General features: G+C 41.2%; 1 protein-coding gene and 1 long non-coding RNA gene across 19 annotated transcripts in view; one reads left to right on the top strand and one right to left on the bottom strand.

The window, feature by feature from the left end:
* FOXJ3 (forkhead box J3) overlaps positions 1–20,153 on the bottom strand; it is a 140,577-nt gene that overhangs the window by 77,288 nt on the left and 43,136 nt on the right. For all 18 annotated transcript variants that reach the window (XM_021096929.2, XM_021096935.2, XM_084965479.1 and 15 more), the window contains 2 exons: positions 18,093–18,417; positions 9,965–10,039 (listed from right to left, as the gene is read on the bottom strand). In XM_021096929.2, the coding sequence (XP_020952588.1) occupies positions 9,965–10,039; positions 18,093–18,417 (400 nt within the window). The remainder of the gene's footprint in view (positions 1–9,964; positions 10,040–18,092; positions 18,418–20,153) is intronic.
* On the top strand, positions 12,817–18,304 carry LOC146403043 (uncharacterized). The gene is made up of 2 exons (XR_014808584.1): positions 12,817–13,848; positions 14,626–18,304. It is a non-coding gene; the product is annotated as an uncharacterized LOC146403043 (long non-coding RNA).

Here is a 20,153-nt window from a genome sequence, read left to right as displayed (position 1 = left end):
ATTTCTTCTCATTGTTTTGTTTTCATTCCCAGGATCTCAAAACATCAATGATGATGAAAGGAATCAGATGAAAGAATGGATTAGGTTCAGGGGATTTTTACACCCTGTGGAGATCTGGACAGTGCTACGTACCTTCTTATAAAAAAAAGGTGACGCACAAGCTCCTGGACACGTCTCATGTTGACAAACTTTAGAGACAACACAGAATCCCGAATCCAGCATCAAAGCCAATGGCTGAACTCAATTCACCAATTTTCTCTTTACACAAAAAAAGGACCAAATGGAAACTCTAAAATTAAAAAGCCCAATAATTAGACTATAAAGTTCACTAGATATGACAGAACAGGATACAGAGAGTCAGAGATCTTGTAGATCAGTAAAAATTATCCAATCTAAGGAGCAAAAAGGAAAACAAAGAAAGCCTCGGAGTTCCCGTCGTGGCGCAGTGGTTAACGAATCCAACTAGGAACCATGAGGTTGCGGGTTCGGTCCCTGCCCTTGCTCAGTGGGTTAACGATCCGTCGTTGCCATGAGCTCGTGAGCTGTGGTGTAGGTTGCAGACGCGGCTTGGATCCTGCGTTGCTGTGGCTCTGGCGTAGGCCGGTGGCTACAGCTCCGATTCGACCCCTAGCCTGGGAACCTCCATATGCCTCGGGAGCGGCCCAAAGAAATAGCAAAAAGACAAAAAAAAAAAAGAAAGCCTCAATGATCTAGGAAACAATGTCAAACAGTCTATCGTACTTTAATTGGACACTAAAAGGAGAGAAATTCTTATAATTGCTTATAAGAAATAATTATCAAAAATATCCCAAATGTGGATAAAAACCAAATTTGCTAAGCCTCTTCTTATTAGGTCAAACTGCTCAAACCTAAAGATAAAAGACAAAAATCTTGAAAGCTACCAAAGAGGAGATGGGGTTGGAGATGGGTATATTACACACGGGAGAATAAAAATATAAAGGACAGGTGACTTTTCTCCAAAAATAAGGGAGGCCAAGGATAACAGAATAGCTTCAAAGTTCTGAAAGGTGAGGAAAACCCAAAAAAAACTCAAGATTCCACAGCCAAATAAAGTCTAAGGATACAATAAAAACCTTTTCAGATAAACAAAAGCCCATACAATTTGTTGCCCGCAGACCTGCACTACCAGAAATGCCAAAGGATGCTGTTAGGCTTAAAACCTGGATTTGCAGAAAAGAGCATCTTCAGCATAATTTCCTTAAAAAAAACACAACTAACTTTCTAAAGCAGAAAAAAAAAAAAAAAAGAGCCCAAACCCTATGATGAGATTCATGAGGCAAGGAGAAGTACAAGATATGACAAAAGCACAAAGAAAGGGATGGGCAGATAAAGGGAATTACACTGCTGTGAGGTTATTACACTTGTGAGGTGGATGGGAGGAGGCTGTGTGGCAAGTGGCCTGAAGCACAAGGGGTGAGCTGAGAGGTGGTGTAACATCAGCTGTGAGCAGACCTAGATAACAGCACAAGTTGGTATGCTCTGGAATGACTACTAAAAAAATGAATAAAAGGAGCGTAGCTAAGAAGTCACCAGAGAGAATAAAATAAAATACTATAAAACTATGTGATTAACTCCAAAGGCTGCAAAAAATGAGGCAACACAGAAACAAAAGAAAAACAAAGAGCAAGCAAATCACTAATCATATTAGAAGGCAGAGACTGTCAGACTAAATTTAAAAAGTCAATGGTTATAGCTTGTTTATAAGATACACACTTTAAATAATTTATAGACTAAAAGTAAAATACTAAGAAAACTACAGTCATTACATTATATCAGACAAATAAAGTTTCAAAAGAAATATTCATAATTTAAGAGCATTTTATAGAGATAAAAGAACAGTTCAACAGAAATATTAAATACTCCATAAACAAATATTAATTTGAAATGCATCATAGACCTAAATGTAAAATCTAAAACTATAAAACCTACAGGAGAAAATATTTATGACCTTGTTTGAATTCCTGGACAGGACATAAAAGTCGCTAATCACTAAACTAAAAATTAATAAATCTCATTTCGTCAAAATCCAAAGCTTGTACTCTTAAGACACTGTTATGAAAACAAAAAGGCAGGCCACAGTTGAAAAAAATGTTTACACAATATAAATCCAAGAAAAAATATATCCAGATTATACATAAAGCTCTTACAACTCAGTAATGACAACCAAATTTTAAAAGGAAAAAAAGACAAAAGACTTCAAAAGAGCTTTCAGAAGAGAAGAGAAGATACAAAGACGACAAGGAAGCACACACGAAAAGGTGCTCAACATCAACAGTCGTCAGGAAAACTCAGTAAAACCACAGTGAGACACTACATCATGCTCAGTACAATGACTAAAATTAAAAAGACAGGTAATACTAACTGTTGGTCCGGATACGGAGCAACTGGAATTCACATGTCTTGCTACTGGTAATGCAAAATACACAACCACTTTGGAGAAAGACTTGGCAGTTTCTTACCAAGTTAATACTCCCTTATTCAAGAGAAACAAAAGCATATGTCCATATAAAACCTGTCTAACAATTTCCTAGTAGTGGACCCAAATGTCCACTAACAGATAAATGGACCAAAAACCCATGGTACAGGCATACAATGGAATACTACGAAGAAAAAAACACCTGACAACGCAATAGCATCACAGACATTATGCTGAGTGAAAGAAGCTAGTCACAAAGTATATACTGAATGATTCCATTTATGTGACATTCTGCTATGTGAGACTTAAGTGACCTGATCTGCTATAGAAAAATCTACTACGGGCTTAAAGATCACTATCCAAAACTGGGGCCTGAAAGCAGGTTTGTTCTAAAGATTGAGACAGTGCCTGGAAACGAGCGCCCTAGGCTGTAAATATGCAAAGGGACGATACACAAATGCAGACGTTGTGATGAATCCATACCAACAACTCCGGCACAGCAAGTTAAGGTCTTCCTAAGGCACAAGACTGTCTTAGTCCACAAAATCCCAAAGAAAGATCACAAGTTAGAACTGTGTAGCCCTGAACACATCTTCCAAAACTAAATCGCCTATAAACTTCAAGATATCCTAAAACAAAGATTAATTCTAGAGAGAGGGGGCAAAAAGCGGCACCCAAGTGAAAATTAGGCAGCATTCTTAAAAGTGATCAAATCAATAATAAAGATGATTAATACGAAAATTTCTTGCTTTTCTTAAGTACAGAAAATGCATCAGAAATAAAGATGTGTCAGAGACAGACTTAAATGCCTTTATTTTCATCATTACTAATATTTATCACTTCAAATAAAGTATACTTAATTATTCCAATAACTTCTGACTGAAATTTTAGGTCAACACACAGCACCCTGGCCTATTACACACTGATGTAATATGAGTGGAACATCCTTGTTGAACAAGTAATAGCTTTTTATTAATGTTACACTGATTATCAAGTTAATCTAAGTGTTGCTCAGGAAAGAGTGTTAAGGAATTTACTCTTAACCAACGGATTAAAAATAATATGTAATTAGCACACTGACTGTAGCATAGTAAAAGGTTTCTCTAAATGTTAACGATACTTAAAAACAGTATGTTCTATTAAATGACTAACAGTTGGCCACATCTTGTTTTTAAATCATCAGTGCCTTAACCTAATCCTTTTGGAAATTATTTAGGGAGTTCCCGTCATGGCTCAGTGGAAACGATTCTGACTAGCATCCACGAGGACACAGGTTCAATCCCTGGCCTTGCTCAGTGGGTTAAGGATCCGGCATTGCCATGAGCTGAGGTGTAGGTCACAGATGCAGCTCGGATCCTGCATTGCTGTGGCTGTGGTGAAGACCAGCAGCTACAGCTCCAATTTGACCCCTAGCCTGGGAACCTCCATATGCCACAGTTGTGGCCCTAAAAAGACAAAAAAAAAAAAAAAAGAAAGAAAGAAAAGAAAGAAATTATTTAAGTTGAAGATAAATAAGGTTTTACTATGTCACAACTGCTTTCCAAGAGATAGCTCACCTATATTTACTATAACTCACATATGACTATTAAATGTTACTATGTTAATTCAACATTGTCTTGAATCTCAGTGTTTGTCAAATTAATTGCTGAATCTAAGCGTTAAAAAAAAAAATCTGAGGAGTTCCCGTCACGGCACAGCAGAAACGAATCCAACTAAGAACCATGAGGTTGCAGGTTCGGTCCCTGCCCTTGCTCAGTGGGTTAACAATCTGGTGTTGCCATGAGCTGTGGTGTAGGTTGCAGACGCGGCTCAGATCCCACGTTGCTGTGGCTCTGGTGTAGGCCGGTGGCTACAGCCCCAATTCAACCCCTAGCCTGGGAACCTCCATATGCCGCGGGAGCGGCCCAAGAAATAGCAAAAAGACAAAAAAAAAAAAAAAGTCAAATGCATTATGCCAAGGGAAAGAAGGCAGATGCAAAAGGCCACCTCCTGTGAGGCCCACTTACATGAATTCCCGGAGAAGGCAAAATTACAGGGATAAAAATGGATGAGTGGTTTCCAAAGCTTGGGGGGGGGCAATGCTGTTCTATGTCTCAATCATGGTTATGCTCCTGCTGTGTGCATTTGTCAAAACTACTAGAATCACACCCCAGAGAATGAATTTTACAATACGTAACTTAAAAAAATGTATCTGAGGGCAAAACACTATTTTGTAAAAAGCAATTTAGATCTGGAAAAGAGAAGCCAATAACAACCTTATCTCCCACCCTCGAGAGGAGAGAGAAAACTGCATATGCAAAGAAAAGACCGCTCTAATTAAACTAACTGCTTTGACTAACAGTGCACCGTGAGGGTTCCGGGAGAGCTCTTCTCTCTCCGCAGCGCTGTCTCGTCTCCATCCAGCGCAGCCTCTCCCATCCTCTCTGAATGCCTCTCCCCGTGCTCACTCTGGGCTCTCTAACCCTGACGTGTCTGACGGACCGCCTCACACTCACGATCCACTTGAGCCTCGACTCGCACTCTCGGCACCAACTCACGTCTTCACCTCAAGGTGGTACTTACACGAACTCCCTTCACTGCCGAGTCCACCTCCACTTTGCTCTGTCCGGTCCCTCGGCTAAACTGGACCATGCCCTCTTCTGGCGTCCCACTGGGGTTCTCACCTTTCCTGAGTTAAAACTGCAAAGGTTAAGAACTTCTTCTCTCCTTGAAGTGCTTTAGGAATGGGAAAAAACTCTAAAGCCTTCCCTGAGGCCCCTAGGAGTGTTTTCTCACTCCAATAAATATGATGTGCTTATTCTGGTCCAACCTTTAAATTCTACTTTCCGTTGGTTTTTTTCCAAGACACAGATGAGAGGTCAACTTCTTCCTCACAAAAATTACGCACCTACTTTAAGAATTAAAATCTACTGTCTTCCTTCTTCAGGGTACAGACCTACGGTTCCGCAACACTGCTTATCACCTAATACTGTATCTTATGTTCTCTCAAACCCCTCCAGTTCTCTGCATCCTTTTACAAACCAAATGACCAAAACAGGGTATCAACAAAAACAGATAATCTACAAATAAATACAACCCCATACGAACATGGCCAAAAAAGAATACCCTTTGAAAAAAAGCCATCAGTCACTATGTTACAGTTTCATATTATGACAGAGGACAGCAGTAGAAAATAACCACAATCTCAGAACCTCCAAAGGCTAATTCTCTAGCAATGGGTCAAGTGTTTCCCCACACACCCGGAGGCCCCCAGGCTCTGACCAGTAACCACCCCTGGCCTCACTCAGTGGGTTAATGATCTGGAGTTGTCAGAAGCTGTGGTGCAGGCTGCAGATGTGGCTTGGATCTGGTGTTGCTGTGGCTGTGGTGTGGGCCAGCAGCTACAGCTCTGATTCAACCCCTAGCCTGGGAAATTCCATATGCTGCAAGTGCAGCCCTAAAAAGACAAAAAAAAAAAAAAAAAAAAAAGACATTCACCAAAAAAATTAGATTAAAAAAAGACAAAAATATAGAAAATAAGGCTAGTGATAAGAGAGGAGATAAAAGACAGGAATCTAAAAAGAGAGAGACTGGATAGAGAAAAAGGGGTGTAATCAAGGGAAAACAGGACTCTGTCCCCAAGAAGCTGCAGGATGGAGGCAAAACAGAATTTCATTTTGTTTGTGTTTCTTTTCAAAGAAAGCAATAATGTAGCTGTTTGAACTGAGTTTCAGGGAAAAGAACGTGGACTTCAGACCATCAACATACATGGGCGAGTACAAAGACAAAACAAAGGCCCAAGTCAGGAATACACAGCTGTATAAAAGCACCTGTAACTCAACAGTACTTCTCAAGTTTATGCTGGCCCCACACCTCTCTGGTAATACACTGAACAGGGAGTTCTACCCTAAAAGTATGGGAAAGAAGATGCTCTAGGAACTCCTTCCACCTCTACCTCTTGGACCCATCTGGGTCACGGCAGCAGCTGGCAAAATCCTAAGGGGACCCACAGCCAAAAACTACTCCCACCCCACCCTGGCTCAATGGTTTTCTCCCACTGTGGTGAGGGTGGTTTTGGAAAAGCTCCTCAAATGCCAGGAAACACTGTAATACAAAAAGAAAAAACAATTCATAAGTACCAAAACTTAGCTAACACTTTGGCTTCCCTTTCATGGAAGACTGGTAGAATGGAAAAAGCACCAGTATATTCTGATTGTTGAACATTCATTATCAGAAGATGGCTGGACTCCAGTGGCCTTGGTGGGGAGGGCACCAAACACTCTCTGCTAAGGGTTAACTGATCTAGTAGAATATATGCCATAAGCTGCTGATGGCATCTCTGCCACGAATTGGGCTGAAAATGAAGCCGTCAGAGAAGCTAGCAGAACCAAAGGAGCGGAGGATACATTCCTGGTGATGCAGTTTAAGAATGTGGCTCCAGTTCCAGTCCTTCTTGCAGCTATTTTCTCCCTCGAGTTAGTCTGTAATAGATGTCTGTGACTTGCAAGTCAGTCTAGCCAGTACACTTGGGTTCTAACTCCACACCCAACTTGAGGAAGTCATTCCCCCTTTACTGGCCTTAGTGTCTCTTCTATAAAATGGGCTAGATCTGAGGTTTTCAAAATTTTTAAGCAACGGAACCTTTTTAAACAAAAATCTTATTTTGGCATCAAAAATTAAAATAACTTTATTCACATAATTTTTTTTTCTTTTCTTTTTTTTTTTTTTTTTTTTTTTTTTTGGTCTTTTCAGGGCTGCACCCGCAGCATACGGAGGTTCCCAGGCTAGGGGTCCAATCAGAGCTGAAGCCGCTGGCCTACACCACAGCCACAGCAATAAGGGATCTGAGCCACATCTGTGACCTACACCACAGCTCACAGCAATACCGGATCCTTAACCCACTGAGTGAGGCCAGGGATCGAACCGGCATCCTCACGGATCTTAGTTGGGTTCATTAACCACTGAGCCATGACAGGAACGCCTAAACGTACTTTTTTATAAGATCAGATTTACAACATTTACTTCTGACCAAAATCAGTGAGCATAACGGGTATTTAAATATCACCCTGAGACTAAAATAAAAGTATACTATAAGTGTCCTTTATAATGGTCAAAATCAATGAGAACAGTGATGTGCTTAGATTAAAAACAGCATTTTAAAATTACAGAGTAATGGTAAAAGTTGAAAGCTTTCATTAACCTCCCGGGATTCCATTTACTTCTGGATTCTGTTTTGGTCACACATAGAAATACAATCCTGATTCGAGAAGAACAGCTGCAAAGAGGAACAGGTTTTCCGTATCTGCCTCACCCCGGGGGTGTTATTTAGTTAAAGCTGGAGAAAAGCTTTTACGTTTTGCACAAAAGAAAACTTGACAGCACAGTGTTTTTTAAGTAGGTCTCCAATTGGTTACAATTTAGTACATAAGATAGTTAAGCATTCATGAGTGCTGGTTTTCTATCTTTTAATGACTTAAACCTCATTTAAAAATTAAGTCTGAACGGATGTTTACAGATTTCAATTAGTATTTTCATAGAAATCTAACAAAATAGAAATCTCTAAACTCTACTAAGCAGACTTTGAGTCAGATTCACATACACTAACCATCAGCGATTATAATAAAACAAATACAAAAAGTTGTAATTCTTCTTTTGTATAGTAAGCCTGGTTTAAAGGAAAGAAAAATTCAATTCCTGTGCACAACACTAGAGAGTCACGAATGCACACAAATAATAAATTGGGCCAAATAAGAAGACCACTGCCATAATCTACTCAACCCGACTGAGAACCAACTTGAAAGGACAGGTCACAGCAGGTGCTATAAAACATCCACGACTTAAGCGTGCCTGCTTCACAACTGAGGTGAGTAGCTCTCCATGTCTAAGCTCAGCGAGTTAGCGGTACAGCGAAGGATGAAATACAGCGGATCGGGAACAACACAGGCTTGAACTGCAGAGGCCTGCCCACACACGGGTTTTTCCAACAGTAACCACTACTCCACAGTCGGCAGCTGGCTGACTAGAGAGGTAGCACGGAGGGTCGCAGGAACCATGGAAACCCAGGGCTGGCTATCAGTGATACTTGGCATTTTCAGCTCTGCAGAGAGTCAGGGCCTCTAAGCTGCACACTGTTCAAGAGTCAACCGTACTTCCACTGACTCAAGAGTGTCTCCTCAGTGCCACCAGCCACTGTGCAAGCAACTGGGGTTGAAAAGGGAACAACATATCTATTATCCCTACCCTCTTTAGACCTAAACCTAATGGCAGCAGATAACCAATGAAGATTTTAAACACAGAAATCATATGATTAGTTTAACATTTATGAAAAAGGGCTGGCTCCTAAAAGTAAAGACAGCAAGTGTTAGGATGGAGAGACCAGTTAGGAACCCACTACAATAATGACAGAGCATCCGGAACTCAAAAGATGGAACAACAAACCCAGCTGAAGTATAGGAAAAGAAAAAAGCTCCAGAGGGCAGATGGCGCAGCTCAATCTTAAAAGGCAAGGAGTACACCAGACAGAGGGAGTTTGTGCAATAAGAGAAAACTATATGAAAAGTGCATTCATAGTTCCTCACAGTGGGTCATGAATGAGGTGAAATCACAGCCAGAAAGGCAGATTAAAGAAAGATAGTAAAAGATATTTTATAACAAAGAAACATCTCCAGGACACTGTTAAGCAGGGTGATAACATAACCAACCTTATACTCTAGAAAAATTCTTCCAAGGACAGTAATCTAAAGATGACAAGAAGTCTAACCATCCAAACAAGATGAGTGCTAGCCAAAAGACACACTGTCTCAAAGTCCTAATCCAACTAATAACTTATCACGACAACCACATACGGTCCAAGCAAGTACTCTGAGTTTTAGAATCCTGGCAACTAGTACCCGGTTCAGGCCACAGTGGAGTTGACACAACCTGGAAGCAAAAGCGGGCAAGTTTCTGCAGATAAAATACTAAAAATGTAATGATGGCAAAAGATAAACAGAATGAAAAGGAACAAACAGAAACTAAGAAGACAAGGAAATAAAAGAAAATTCTATTTCGGGGTAAGAATTACTTCCACTTATTGTCAATTACACACAGACTCACCTCTTACGCTGTGGTTCCAATGAGCAATTCAAAAGCCAAACTGAATTTAGTACATAACACTTAGGAGAGTAACCCACAAAAACTAGATTAGAAACCGCAAACTGCAACAGAGGGCAGGCTCTACACTAGCCAGCTTCTCACTGCCTAAAAAGAAACCTCTCCCCGGCTGGCTGGTCCTTGGAACATATCAACCAAAAGACGGTGAGGTGAGGTGGGGTGAGGTGAGGTGAAGTGGGGTGAAGTGGGGTGAGGTGGGGTGAGGTGAGGTGAGGTGGGACGGGGCGGGTGGGGTGAGGGAGAGCTTTGCTATTTCACAATGGTTCCTGATCACTGAACTAGGCAAGTTCTTGAATGCTTTCACTCCAATTCTTTTAAAGATATAGTTCTGATTCAAACATGCCAAGAGATACAATGAAGAATCCAATACTTTTATCTCAAGAAAACAACTCCTACCTTTCCGGGGTCATCCTTGGATCGAGGCACTTTAAGGAAACACTTGTTCAGGGACAGATTATGTCGAATGGAATTCTGAAATTAAAAAGGAAGAAAAGCCATAGCGTCATTGGAATCCAAAAACCAAAACCCTCCTTTAAATACCCTAAATATCTCTATGCACTGGAATACAATTACAAAAGGAATAACCTTTAAAAACGAGCTTCAAATTTAAACCTTTCTGATTTTCAAATTATGAATGTTGCAAAGGGAAGTAGTTATTGGAAAAGACAGAGTCTACTGCATTTTACAAAATTCCAAATAATGGAATATATGTCCCATTTTAAATGTTTATTAAGACCTTTTAAGGATATAGGAAGATGTCAATAATTAATGTTAAATATTACGTGCCAAATATAAAATTGTATGCATATTATGATTTTAATTGTGATATACATATTTGTTAGCTAATTTACTTATTCTTGGAAAGAAGCCAGAGGGTAAAGTGCTAAGCGTTACCCTACACGGCATTAGAGGGAATGACCACCATCCTCCTTTAACTTTTAAGCAAGGTTCAAATGCTCTACCAGGCATGTGTCATCACTTTTTAAGGAGTTTTGAAAGTTTTAAACAAAAAAAATCCCACTACTCCATTACAAGAGCACATAAAATCCAACAGATTCTCCCTACAATATGCAAGAAAGAAAACCACATGGGATGACACTGGCTACAGAAACCAGCAAGGATACGTAGGTTCCTCAACGCAGTAGGAAAGAACGGACAACTTGGAGAAGGAACCTGGACAATCTAGGAAACATGAAATCCTCCATGAATAAGTAGGACGGTGCCACAACTTTCACAGAAAATACTCAAAGGCAATTTCTTCTTAATGAAATGCTCCAAAATCCATTTTATAATTTTGTTTGTTCCAAAATGGCCAGGTATTTGGCAGAAGGGCTCCAAATGCATGTAGCTACTACTTGGAATTGGGGGTGGGTGGGTCATCTTTTGGTATAATCATATTATTTTCGATATAAAATTCAGAACTCTAACAACAAAGCCTACAATAAAACATGCCTCTCCTGGGGGCAATACTGGGATTAATGAAGTTTTTAAAATATAACCAGAGAACATAAATTCAAGCCCATCTCACCACCACCTATCAGTTTAAAGCTTACGAATGAGAGCTCCACCTCTACTTGGAAGGTAACAGTTATAAAGACTAACGTCCCTTCCCCAACAATGAGAAACCAATGGATAAGGGGGAAAAAAAAGGCTATTTTAAAGCCACATCAGACAGCTGAGGGTGCAAGGCAGCCCAACAAATGAATTCCTAAGAACAGTAAGCCCATTCAAAGAGAAAGAAGACAAACTGTCTTACCTTTTGGCAGAACATGGGAGAAGGAGGTGGCCCACCGCCCAAGCACCCAAGAAATTAGCCACAGTGTGAAAGGCCAATCGTGGGCTAGTGCATCAGTTTAAGGTAACAAGGACCCCAGACACAAGGGAAGTTTCCAGTCATTCTCAAGTTAGGAAGACGCTCTTGGGCCTTCACCATATGCTCACAATGAAGATTAGGGGGAGGAAAGGAGACCAAGGAAAGTCTTGCAGCCTAAGCAGGAAGGAGGAAACTGATGGCCAACGTGAGGGAAAAAAGCCACACCACTTTCTACAGATCTCACAAAACAAAAAACTTAAGTCTGAGGTAGGAGTAGCCAAACCTCTATCCACAGGGCTCTGGCAAAGACTGAAGAATAGAAACAAAACCCTTCTGCCTCTAGGGAAGGACAGGAAACACTTTTCCAGGATAGAGGCAAAGACTCACTGCTGATGGACGAAGGACAAAAGCAAAATCCTTTTACCTCTGGGACAAGTTCAGAAACTACCCAGGGGCCCGTATCCCACAACAATACACCATGCTGAGGTGGAGGCTGGCTCTAGCTGGGAAAGGGGCAGGAACCTCCCACACAAAAGAGGGAAAGAAGCACTGAAAAAGCCCCACCCCCAATCCTAGGGCCTGTGTAAGACTAAGGCTGGATCAAGACAACGGAAAAACAAAACAAAACCAAACAAAACCACCCCTTATCACAAGCCTCGCAGTAAATAACAAGTAATAACGACCTACTGATAGAGGAGGGAAGACAAGGTAGGTAGAGACAAAATCTAAAGAGAAAGTGGGGAAACCAGGAAAACTCTGCAGCGCCCAAGTCCCCCCGCTCCAACCACAAGGGAAGAGGAATCTGCTGCAGGAGGAATGTCAACCTGAGGTATGCTGAAAGGCAATACACTGACAACAAAACCTAAATTCAGCTCAACCAACGGAGTAATGCAGCTTCCCACACAAATGGCCTGTGAAAAAAGATGCCTGACCGTTTATTATAAATACTACTTAGCTTATCTCTACAATTCTTCTACACATATATTAGGCGCTCAGTCAAAAATTGCAAGACACAAGGAAAAGAAAAAAAAAAAACATTGTCAAGAGACAAAGCAATCAACAAAACCCAACTGAGAGACGACTCGGGGGTCAGAAATATCAGGCAAGAACCTGTAAAAACCATGACTGGTGTGTGTGCTCAAGCACCAAGGAGAAAAAGTACACGACTTGCATCAAGAGATGGGACCCTCAATGGAGGTGTACAAGCTCTAAGAGTGAAATGTAAGCGATAGAGGAGTGCCCACCGTGGCTCAGCAGTAACGAATCTGACCAGTATCCATGAGGATGTGGGTTCAATCCCTGGCCCCGCCTAGTGAGCTAACCATCCGATCCGGCAATGCCATGAGCTGTGGTGTAGGCTGCAGACACAACTCAGATCTGGCGTTACTATGGCTGTGGTGTAGGCCTGCAGCTACAGCGCTGACCTGACCCCTAGCCTGGGAACTTCCATGTGCTATGAATAAGGCCCTAAAAAGACCAAAAAAAAAAAAAAAAGGGATAGAAATTAAAAAAATGATCAAAGATCAAGAATTCCCTAGATGGCTCATCCGGATTGGACACAACTAGGGAAAAGCTCAGATATCCTGAGACAAGAGTAACAGAAATTACTCAAACTAACACACACGCACACAGGCCCCAAAAAGAACATCCGAGAACTATGGAACAACACATGTGAGTCTCAGAAGGCGAAATGAAAATGGGGCAAAAGAAAATTCTGAACAAGTCACAGCCAAGAATCTCCCCAAAATAACGCAAGGCATCAAACCACAGATGCAAGAATTTCAGAGAACATCAAGCAGAAGGAATTAAAAATCCACACACCTATATTCAATATAGTCAAAATGCTGAAAATCAAAATGAATAGAGTATCTTGATAGCACCAAGAGAAAAAAAAAATATTATGTATAGGAAAATAATGATAAGAATTACAGCAGATGTCTCAAAAACCATGCAAGAAGACAACAAAGTGACATCTTAAAATACTAAAAGTCAATTCTATATACGCGGTGAAAATCTCTCTCAAAAATGAATTACAGATGAACAAAAGCTGAAAGCGTCCATTTCTTGTCCTGCCAGGTGGCTGGCAGTGCTATAAGCAAGTTCTTCAGAGAGAAGGTGGATACCAAATGGAAACCTGGATGTACGAGAAAGAAGAGCTCCAGAGAGGGCGACGATGAACGCAAGTTTTTAAAAGTTACTTTTTCTTGCTTTAATGCCTTTAGAAGATAACCATCTAAAGCGAATAGAACAGTTTTATTATGGGTTGGTAACAGGTAAAAGTAAAATATATGACAACACTAACACAAAGACTGGGTCCGGGAAATTAGACATACAGTTGACCCCTGAACATAATAGGTTTGAACTCCATGGGTCCACTTACATGAGAATTTTTCTTTTTTTCTTTCTTTTTTTTTTTTTTTTGCTTTTAGGGCCACACCTGTGGCATATGCAGGTTCCCAGGCTAGGGGTCAAATCGGAGCTACAGCTGCTGGCCTACACCACAGCCACAGCAACACCAGATCCTTAACCCACTGAGCGAGGCCAGGGATGGAACCCACAACCTCATGGCTCCTAGTCGGATTGTTTCCGCAGTGTCACAATGGGAACTCTGAGAATTTTTTTCAATAAATACATACTGCAGTACTACACCATGCCAGGATGGTTTAATCCACGGCTGCGTAACCATGAATATGGAGGCCCCATCGTAAAGCTATACATTCAACTGTGCGGGGGTCAGTGCCCCTCCTGCCCAGGCTGCTCAAGGGTCAACCACGTAAGGCTGGTAACGTCCGTGGGCTACATGTAAAACGGTCCACTGAAGGCAGAATGTGTAAGTTAAAGACGTGTGTGGTAAACCTGGAGTAATCACCTCCTAAAACAAAATTTAGAAAGAGGTACAACTAACAAAATAGGAGTGAAGAGAAAATGTCATTACTAAAAATACTCAGTCCAAATTAAAAGACAAGGAAAAGAAAGACCGCATTGGAAAAACTTGTGTTCACCCACCCACCTAAAAAGTGCGAGATGGGAGAGCTCCTGTCGCGGCTCAGAAGTAACGAACCTGACTGGTATCCATGAGGACAAAGGTTCAATCCCTGCCCTCCTTCAGTGGGTTAAGAACCCGGCACTGCCACGAGCTGTGGTGTAGGTCACAGAGGCTGTGGCTGTGGTGTAGGCTGGTGGCTGCAGCTCTGATGGGACCCCTAGCCTGGGAACCTCCATATGCCGTGGGAAGCGGCCCTAGAAAAAGACAAAAAAATAAATAAATAAATAAAATAAAAAGTGATCACGGCAAGTTCTGGGCTCCTAAAACTGGGCAAAAAGAACCTTTTTAAAAAGAATAATTATGAGGAGTTCCCAGTGTTGCACAGTGGGTTAAGAATCAAACTGCAGCGGCTCAGGTCAATGCAGAGGAGCAGGTTTGATCCCCGACCTGGCACAGTGGGTTAAAGAGTCCAGCTTTGCCACAGCTGCAGCACAGGTCAGTGCTACAGCTCAGATTCAGTCCCTAACCTGGGAACTTCCATACGCCAAGGGTTCAGCCATGAAAACAAAAGAAAAAAAAATGGTAAAAAAGGAAAAAAAACCAGAATAATTATGAAATAGCAATCCCTGGAAATGTTAAAGGTCCATCTAAAGCAAGAGATTGGACCAGATAATCTCCTCGGCATATTTTGTTCTAAAAAGCAACAGCATGCTTCCCCACCTACTCCCATTTTCCTCCTTCCATCCCTCTTTCTTTATTATGTCCAAACTATGTATCTTCCAGATGCAACTGTATCACTACTTCCAAAGCAGTTTCAGACTATAACTTGGGCTGGCCAACAGCAAGAAATCCAGCAAACTGAATCTCAGGTGGACTTACATGCAACAAGATCTCAAACAGAAATCTGTAAGTTCTATAATGAAGTTACTACTAAAACATATGCAAACATAAAAGATTAATTCTACTGGGAGAAGAGAGGTTAAATAGGAGCTTAAAGAATAAACAGAATAGGAGTTCCCTGGTGGCTCAGTGGGCTAAGGATCTGGCGATGTCACTGCTGTGGCTTGGAGTGCTGCTGTTGTGTGGGTTTGGTTCCTGGCCTGGGAACTTCCACATGCCATGGTCATGGCCCCCCCAAAAAAAAAAAAACACAACTAAAAAAGAATGAACAGGAGTTTCTGTTGTGCCTCAGCAGAAACGAACCTGACTAGTATCCATTAGGGTGCAGGTTCAATCCCTGGCCCTGCTCAGTGGGTAAAGGATCCAGCATTGCCATGAGCTGTGGTACAGGTCACAGACATGGCTCGGATCTGGCATTGCTGTGGCTGTGGCGCAGGCCAGCAGCTACAGCTCCAATTCAACCCCTGGCCTGGGAATTTCCATATGCCGTGGGTGCTGCTCTAAAAGGCAAAAAAATAAATGAATAAATAAGTAAACAGAATAATGCCAAATAGAACAATGGCAAGATAGAAAATAAAAGGAAAACAAAAGCAAGAAAGAAATCAAGTGTTTATTTCTGGGACAGATAACAGGCTGGAATAGCCAGGAGAAAGAATACATGAGAGGGAACTAGCATAAAATAAAGCTAGGAATCCTAGGCTGAGACCAGGATTCAGGCTCCCATTCAAACCGTATTCACTGAGGCTTACTAAATGAAGTATGGTGCTAGGGCATGGAATAGAAAGATATAGAAAAAAATCCCTTCCCATAAGGCACTTGATCATCTGGCAGGGTACACAGCAAATCACTGGTACACAGTAATGCAGTAAATGTCTTTAACAAATATATTCAAACAAAAAAAGACTAAGGTGGGAGTTCCCATTGAGGCTCAGGGGTAACGAGCCTGACTGGTATCCATGAGGAGGCAGGTTCAATACCTGGCCTCGCTCAGAGGGTTAAGGATCCGGCGTTGCAGTAAGCTGTGGTGTAGGTCTCAGACACGGCTTGGATCTTGCATTGTTGTGGCTGTGGAGAAGGCTGGCAGCTGAGCTTGGATTCGACTCCAAACCAGAGAACTTCCATATGCCGTGCATGCAGCCCTAAAAAGCAAGAAGAAAAAGGCGAAGGTGTTAAGACAGAAAAGCTTATGAGGAACATAAGTAACTACCAGCTGATGGCAGACCTAAAGCTCCATAGATCTTCTTACACACACACACACACACACACACACACACACACACACACACAGCCCACAAATGGGTAACCCCTACATAAGAATATGAACATAACAGTGCACACAAAAAAGAAAGCAAGTTGAGCTATTTCTTATATAACGTAAGTGAAGTAGCAAACTAATTTGATGGTATGTCAAAAGCCTGGATGAGAAGTTAGGGCCTGATTCTAGAGCTAGGGTACGGAAGGTGAACCTGGACATCTCGTGATGCCAGAAAGTTACTATTAAGTGCTTAAAAAAAAAAGAATGGGACCACATCCAAAGGTACAGGAGCCAACCTATAAGTGCTCCCAATGGCCAAAGCAGCAATAATTTGAGCAGCAAATAACAAAGCACAAAAAAAATACACTAAATATCCATGAGTGCATACCATAACTACAAATATATGATTAAATAATTAAAAGGGGAAGGAACAAGCCTTCCTTACAGAAGAATCCCAATTAATATGGGAAAAAAAAATGAAGGAAAAGAGAAAGTTACCACTAGAAAATAATAAAAACTACTGCAAGGATCTACCGATGAATGCTAAAATTAATGAACAAAAATTAAAAAAAAAGAGTACTTGCATACCCTCAAAGTATCTCCCCTAAAACATTTCATAATTTACAAAGCAATAGGTAGCAATTTTGTAGTGGAAAAACCTAGCAGACACTCCCTTAACCAAAGAACCAAAGTTTCCGTCTCCAGTAGTAAGACAAACTGACGTCAAGTTCCCCCGACGTGATGTACAGAGAAGAGCAGGTCACCGCTGCACTGCTCTCCCTGCAAAGCACTATTTCAACCTACCCAAGGAAACATTAGCAAAGTGAGGAACATTCTACAAGACCCCTGACAAGCAGCCTTCCACACCGTCAGGGTCCTAAAAGACAAGGGAAGATGAGGAACTGGCACAGACTGGAGAAGACTAAGAAGACAGGACAGATGGCAGCTAAATGCCACGTGGATCCCAGATTAGATCCTGAATTGAATCTGGAAGATCAAAGGACACTGGCGAAACCTGAATAAAGCCTGCAGTTTACTTAGCGGCTTACAGTGCTGTTTGGTCAAAGCGTTACGCCAGCATTCATTTAGTTCTGCTCACAGTACCACGGCTATAGAAGATAGTCCCACAGAGGAAGTGGGTGAAGATACGCGAGACCCCTCTGTACTTAGGTAACTCTTCCATAAATCCAAAATTCTTCCAAAATAAAGTCTGTTTAAAGAAACCTGGATGATAAAAACAGTACTAGTTGCAATAATACTAGGTTGTTTTTCTCACTATCAACTTACCTGAACTGTGGGTATTGTTTTCCGGTGAATCTACGTTATTGCTGTTTCTACTTTATGCTTTGTCGGTCTTCTAACATCATAAAGCTATAAATAATTAATATTCTACCAAAAACAGTTACTCCCTAATCAAGAGCATTTAATTTCCTTTTTTACATCCTAGAAATGACTTGTAGTCAGAATTTCATCTTTAATTAGGTAGGTTTCCACAAAGCTTTATCTTCAAGAGAAGCCAATCCTGCTGTTTTTCACAGCATAAAGATAAACATTTAAATAGAATCCTTACCTTCCAACCACTGCCAGCCTCTCTATAATATGGGAAGTTATCACAAATCCACTGGTAAATCTCACTTAGAGTCATTTTCTTTTTGGGTGAGCTATTAATCGCAAACGTAATAAGGCTGGCGTAACTGTATGGAGGTTTCCCATCTTTGTGCTGCTGGACTTCCTCCTGGTCCAGGGTGGTGTTCGGGTCAAGGAGTGCACTCTTCTTGGAAATCCCTGTCCCATGTGCATTTTGCGTAGCATCGGACTTCTGGATGGCCGCTCGCATGGTGAGCTGTGGTAACCAGTCCATAGACGTTAGGCTGCTCTCCAGTTCTGACGTCATCCTGAAGGTAAACAGACCCCTTAGTCAGTATCAAGGAAAGCACCCCTGCTTCTTAAAACATCCAGTAGTCACAAATCTAGGGGTTCCAAAGTGAGGGAAAGCCCGAGTTAAATCTGGAGGAAAACACTGAGTGTATTAACGACCACACCAAAGATTTGAGGGATTAACATTTCCAATCTTTTTTCTTAATTTCTTCCTCTCCACCACACAACAAATTTGGTTTTAAAGTGTTTAAGAAGCAGAATAAATACACATAAAGTGATTCTGATGCAATTTTCTTAAAAAGACTATCTTGTGACTTTAAGTAAGGTGACAGGATCATCTAATATGAAAAAAAAAAAAAATCAGTCTGTAGAGTCCAGTTCTTTACTCATCAACACCACGGGCCCTTTAAAAACTTAAGACTGTATCTGGCATTTCTTTTACACAAATTTTAGGGAAATCATACAAAAGAATACCAAAAGCAAAGTGTAGGCAAGAAATCAGATCAAGATACAGAGAAACAGGCACAGGAATTTGCATAGAGGAAGAAGGCAGAGTAAAGCAGGGTAAACAAGAATAGCACGGAGACAAGCCAGTTGGGGGAGTTGACCAAAAAGAGGAATGCAAACTCAAGGACACTGATGAACTAGAGAACAGAATAGGCAGTACCAGGCAGTTTAAAAAAAAAGAAAAAAAAAAAGAGCCAAGGAACAAGCTTAAGAAAACTAACTAAATATCTGGGAATGTAGGATATAATAGCGATTCAATCACATAAATGGACAACAAAACTCGAGGACAGGATTACAGAAACATCCAGGGATCCGGATTCTGTAATATACTCCTCTACGAGGCTGAAAAATTCAAACCAGTACCACAAAAAGAAAAAACAAAATCTGCCAGGTAAACACATATTCCAGATAGAGGAGGAAACTGCCCTATGACAGTGGGTTAAGGATCTAGCATTGTCACTGCAGCAGCTCAGGTCGCTGATGTGGCACGAATTCAATCCCTGGCCTAGAAACTTCCACATGCCACAGCCAAAAAATATATGTATATTTTTTTCTCTGTCTGGGGGAGGCGGGGTGGGGGGAGGACAAAGTTTGACACGTCACACAATGGAATCGCTAACTTTCAACAAAAGGTACAAACCTTCCTATCCTGAGACCAAAGAAGCAGGAATAGTGACCCTGACAATAAAGCAGAGAATGAAACACTTCTAAGTGATACGGAAATAAAGGAAAAAATAGAAAACAAAATAAGAAACTTAAAGAATCTCAGTAAAAAGAAAAAAAAAATCCTAGATAAGAAAATCCTGTACATACACTTTATCTCAATGGCTGGAGGCAAAAAGCAACCTAGAGAAGGCGCTTTAGGCCCTGACCATTTGGGAGGCAGGTATAGCTGGTAAAGAACACGGGCTCTGCTGGCAGGGAGACCAGAGTTCAAGTACTTATTCCACCAGTTACTACCTGTGATACTATGAAAGCGCTGAGGTCTCTAAACCCCATCTCATCCGTAAAATCAAATAATAACAGTACCTGTGGTTACAACATTACTCTTGAGAGTTAAGCAGGATAACATGTGCACAGAAGAAACACTCACTAGGCGGTGGTTAAGAGCATACTCTAGGAGCATCCTGGGAGCATCCTAGGCGGTGGTTAAGAGCATACTCTAGGAGCATCCTGGGAGGTACTCATGAACCATAAAGCAAACCAGAGTAAGCAAGAGCAGCTTTAAATCAAGAGACAGCCGTGA

This window comes from Sus scrofa, chromosome 6 (genome assembly GCF_054392235.1).
Source record: "Sus scrofa isolate SSC_HxYL_T2T_F1_AM1 chromosome 6, Sscrofa_HxYL_maternal_Yorkshire_Landrace_v2.0, whole genome shotgun sequence".
NCBI classification, from domain to species: domain Eukaryota; kingdom Metazoa; phylum Chordata; class Mammalia; order Artiodactyla; family Suidae; genus Sus; species Sus scrofa.
The sequence above is the reverse complement of the archived record's forward strand: the minus strand, read 5'-3'. Positions and strand labels throughout refer to the sequence as shown.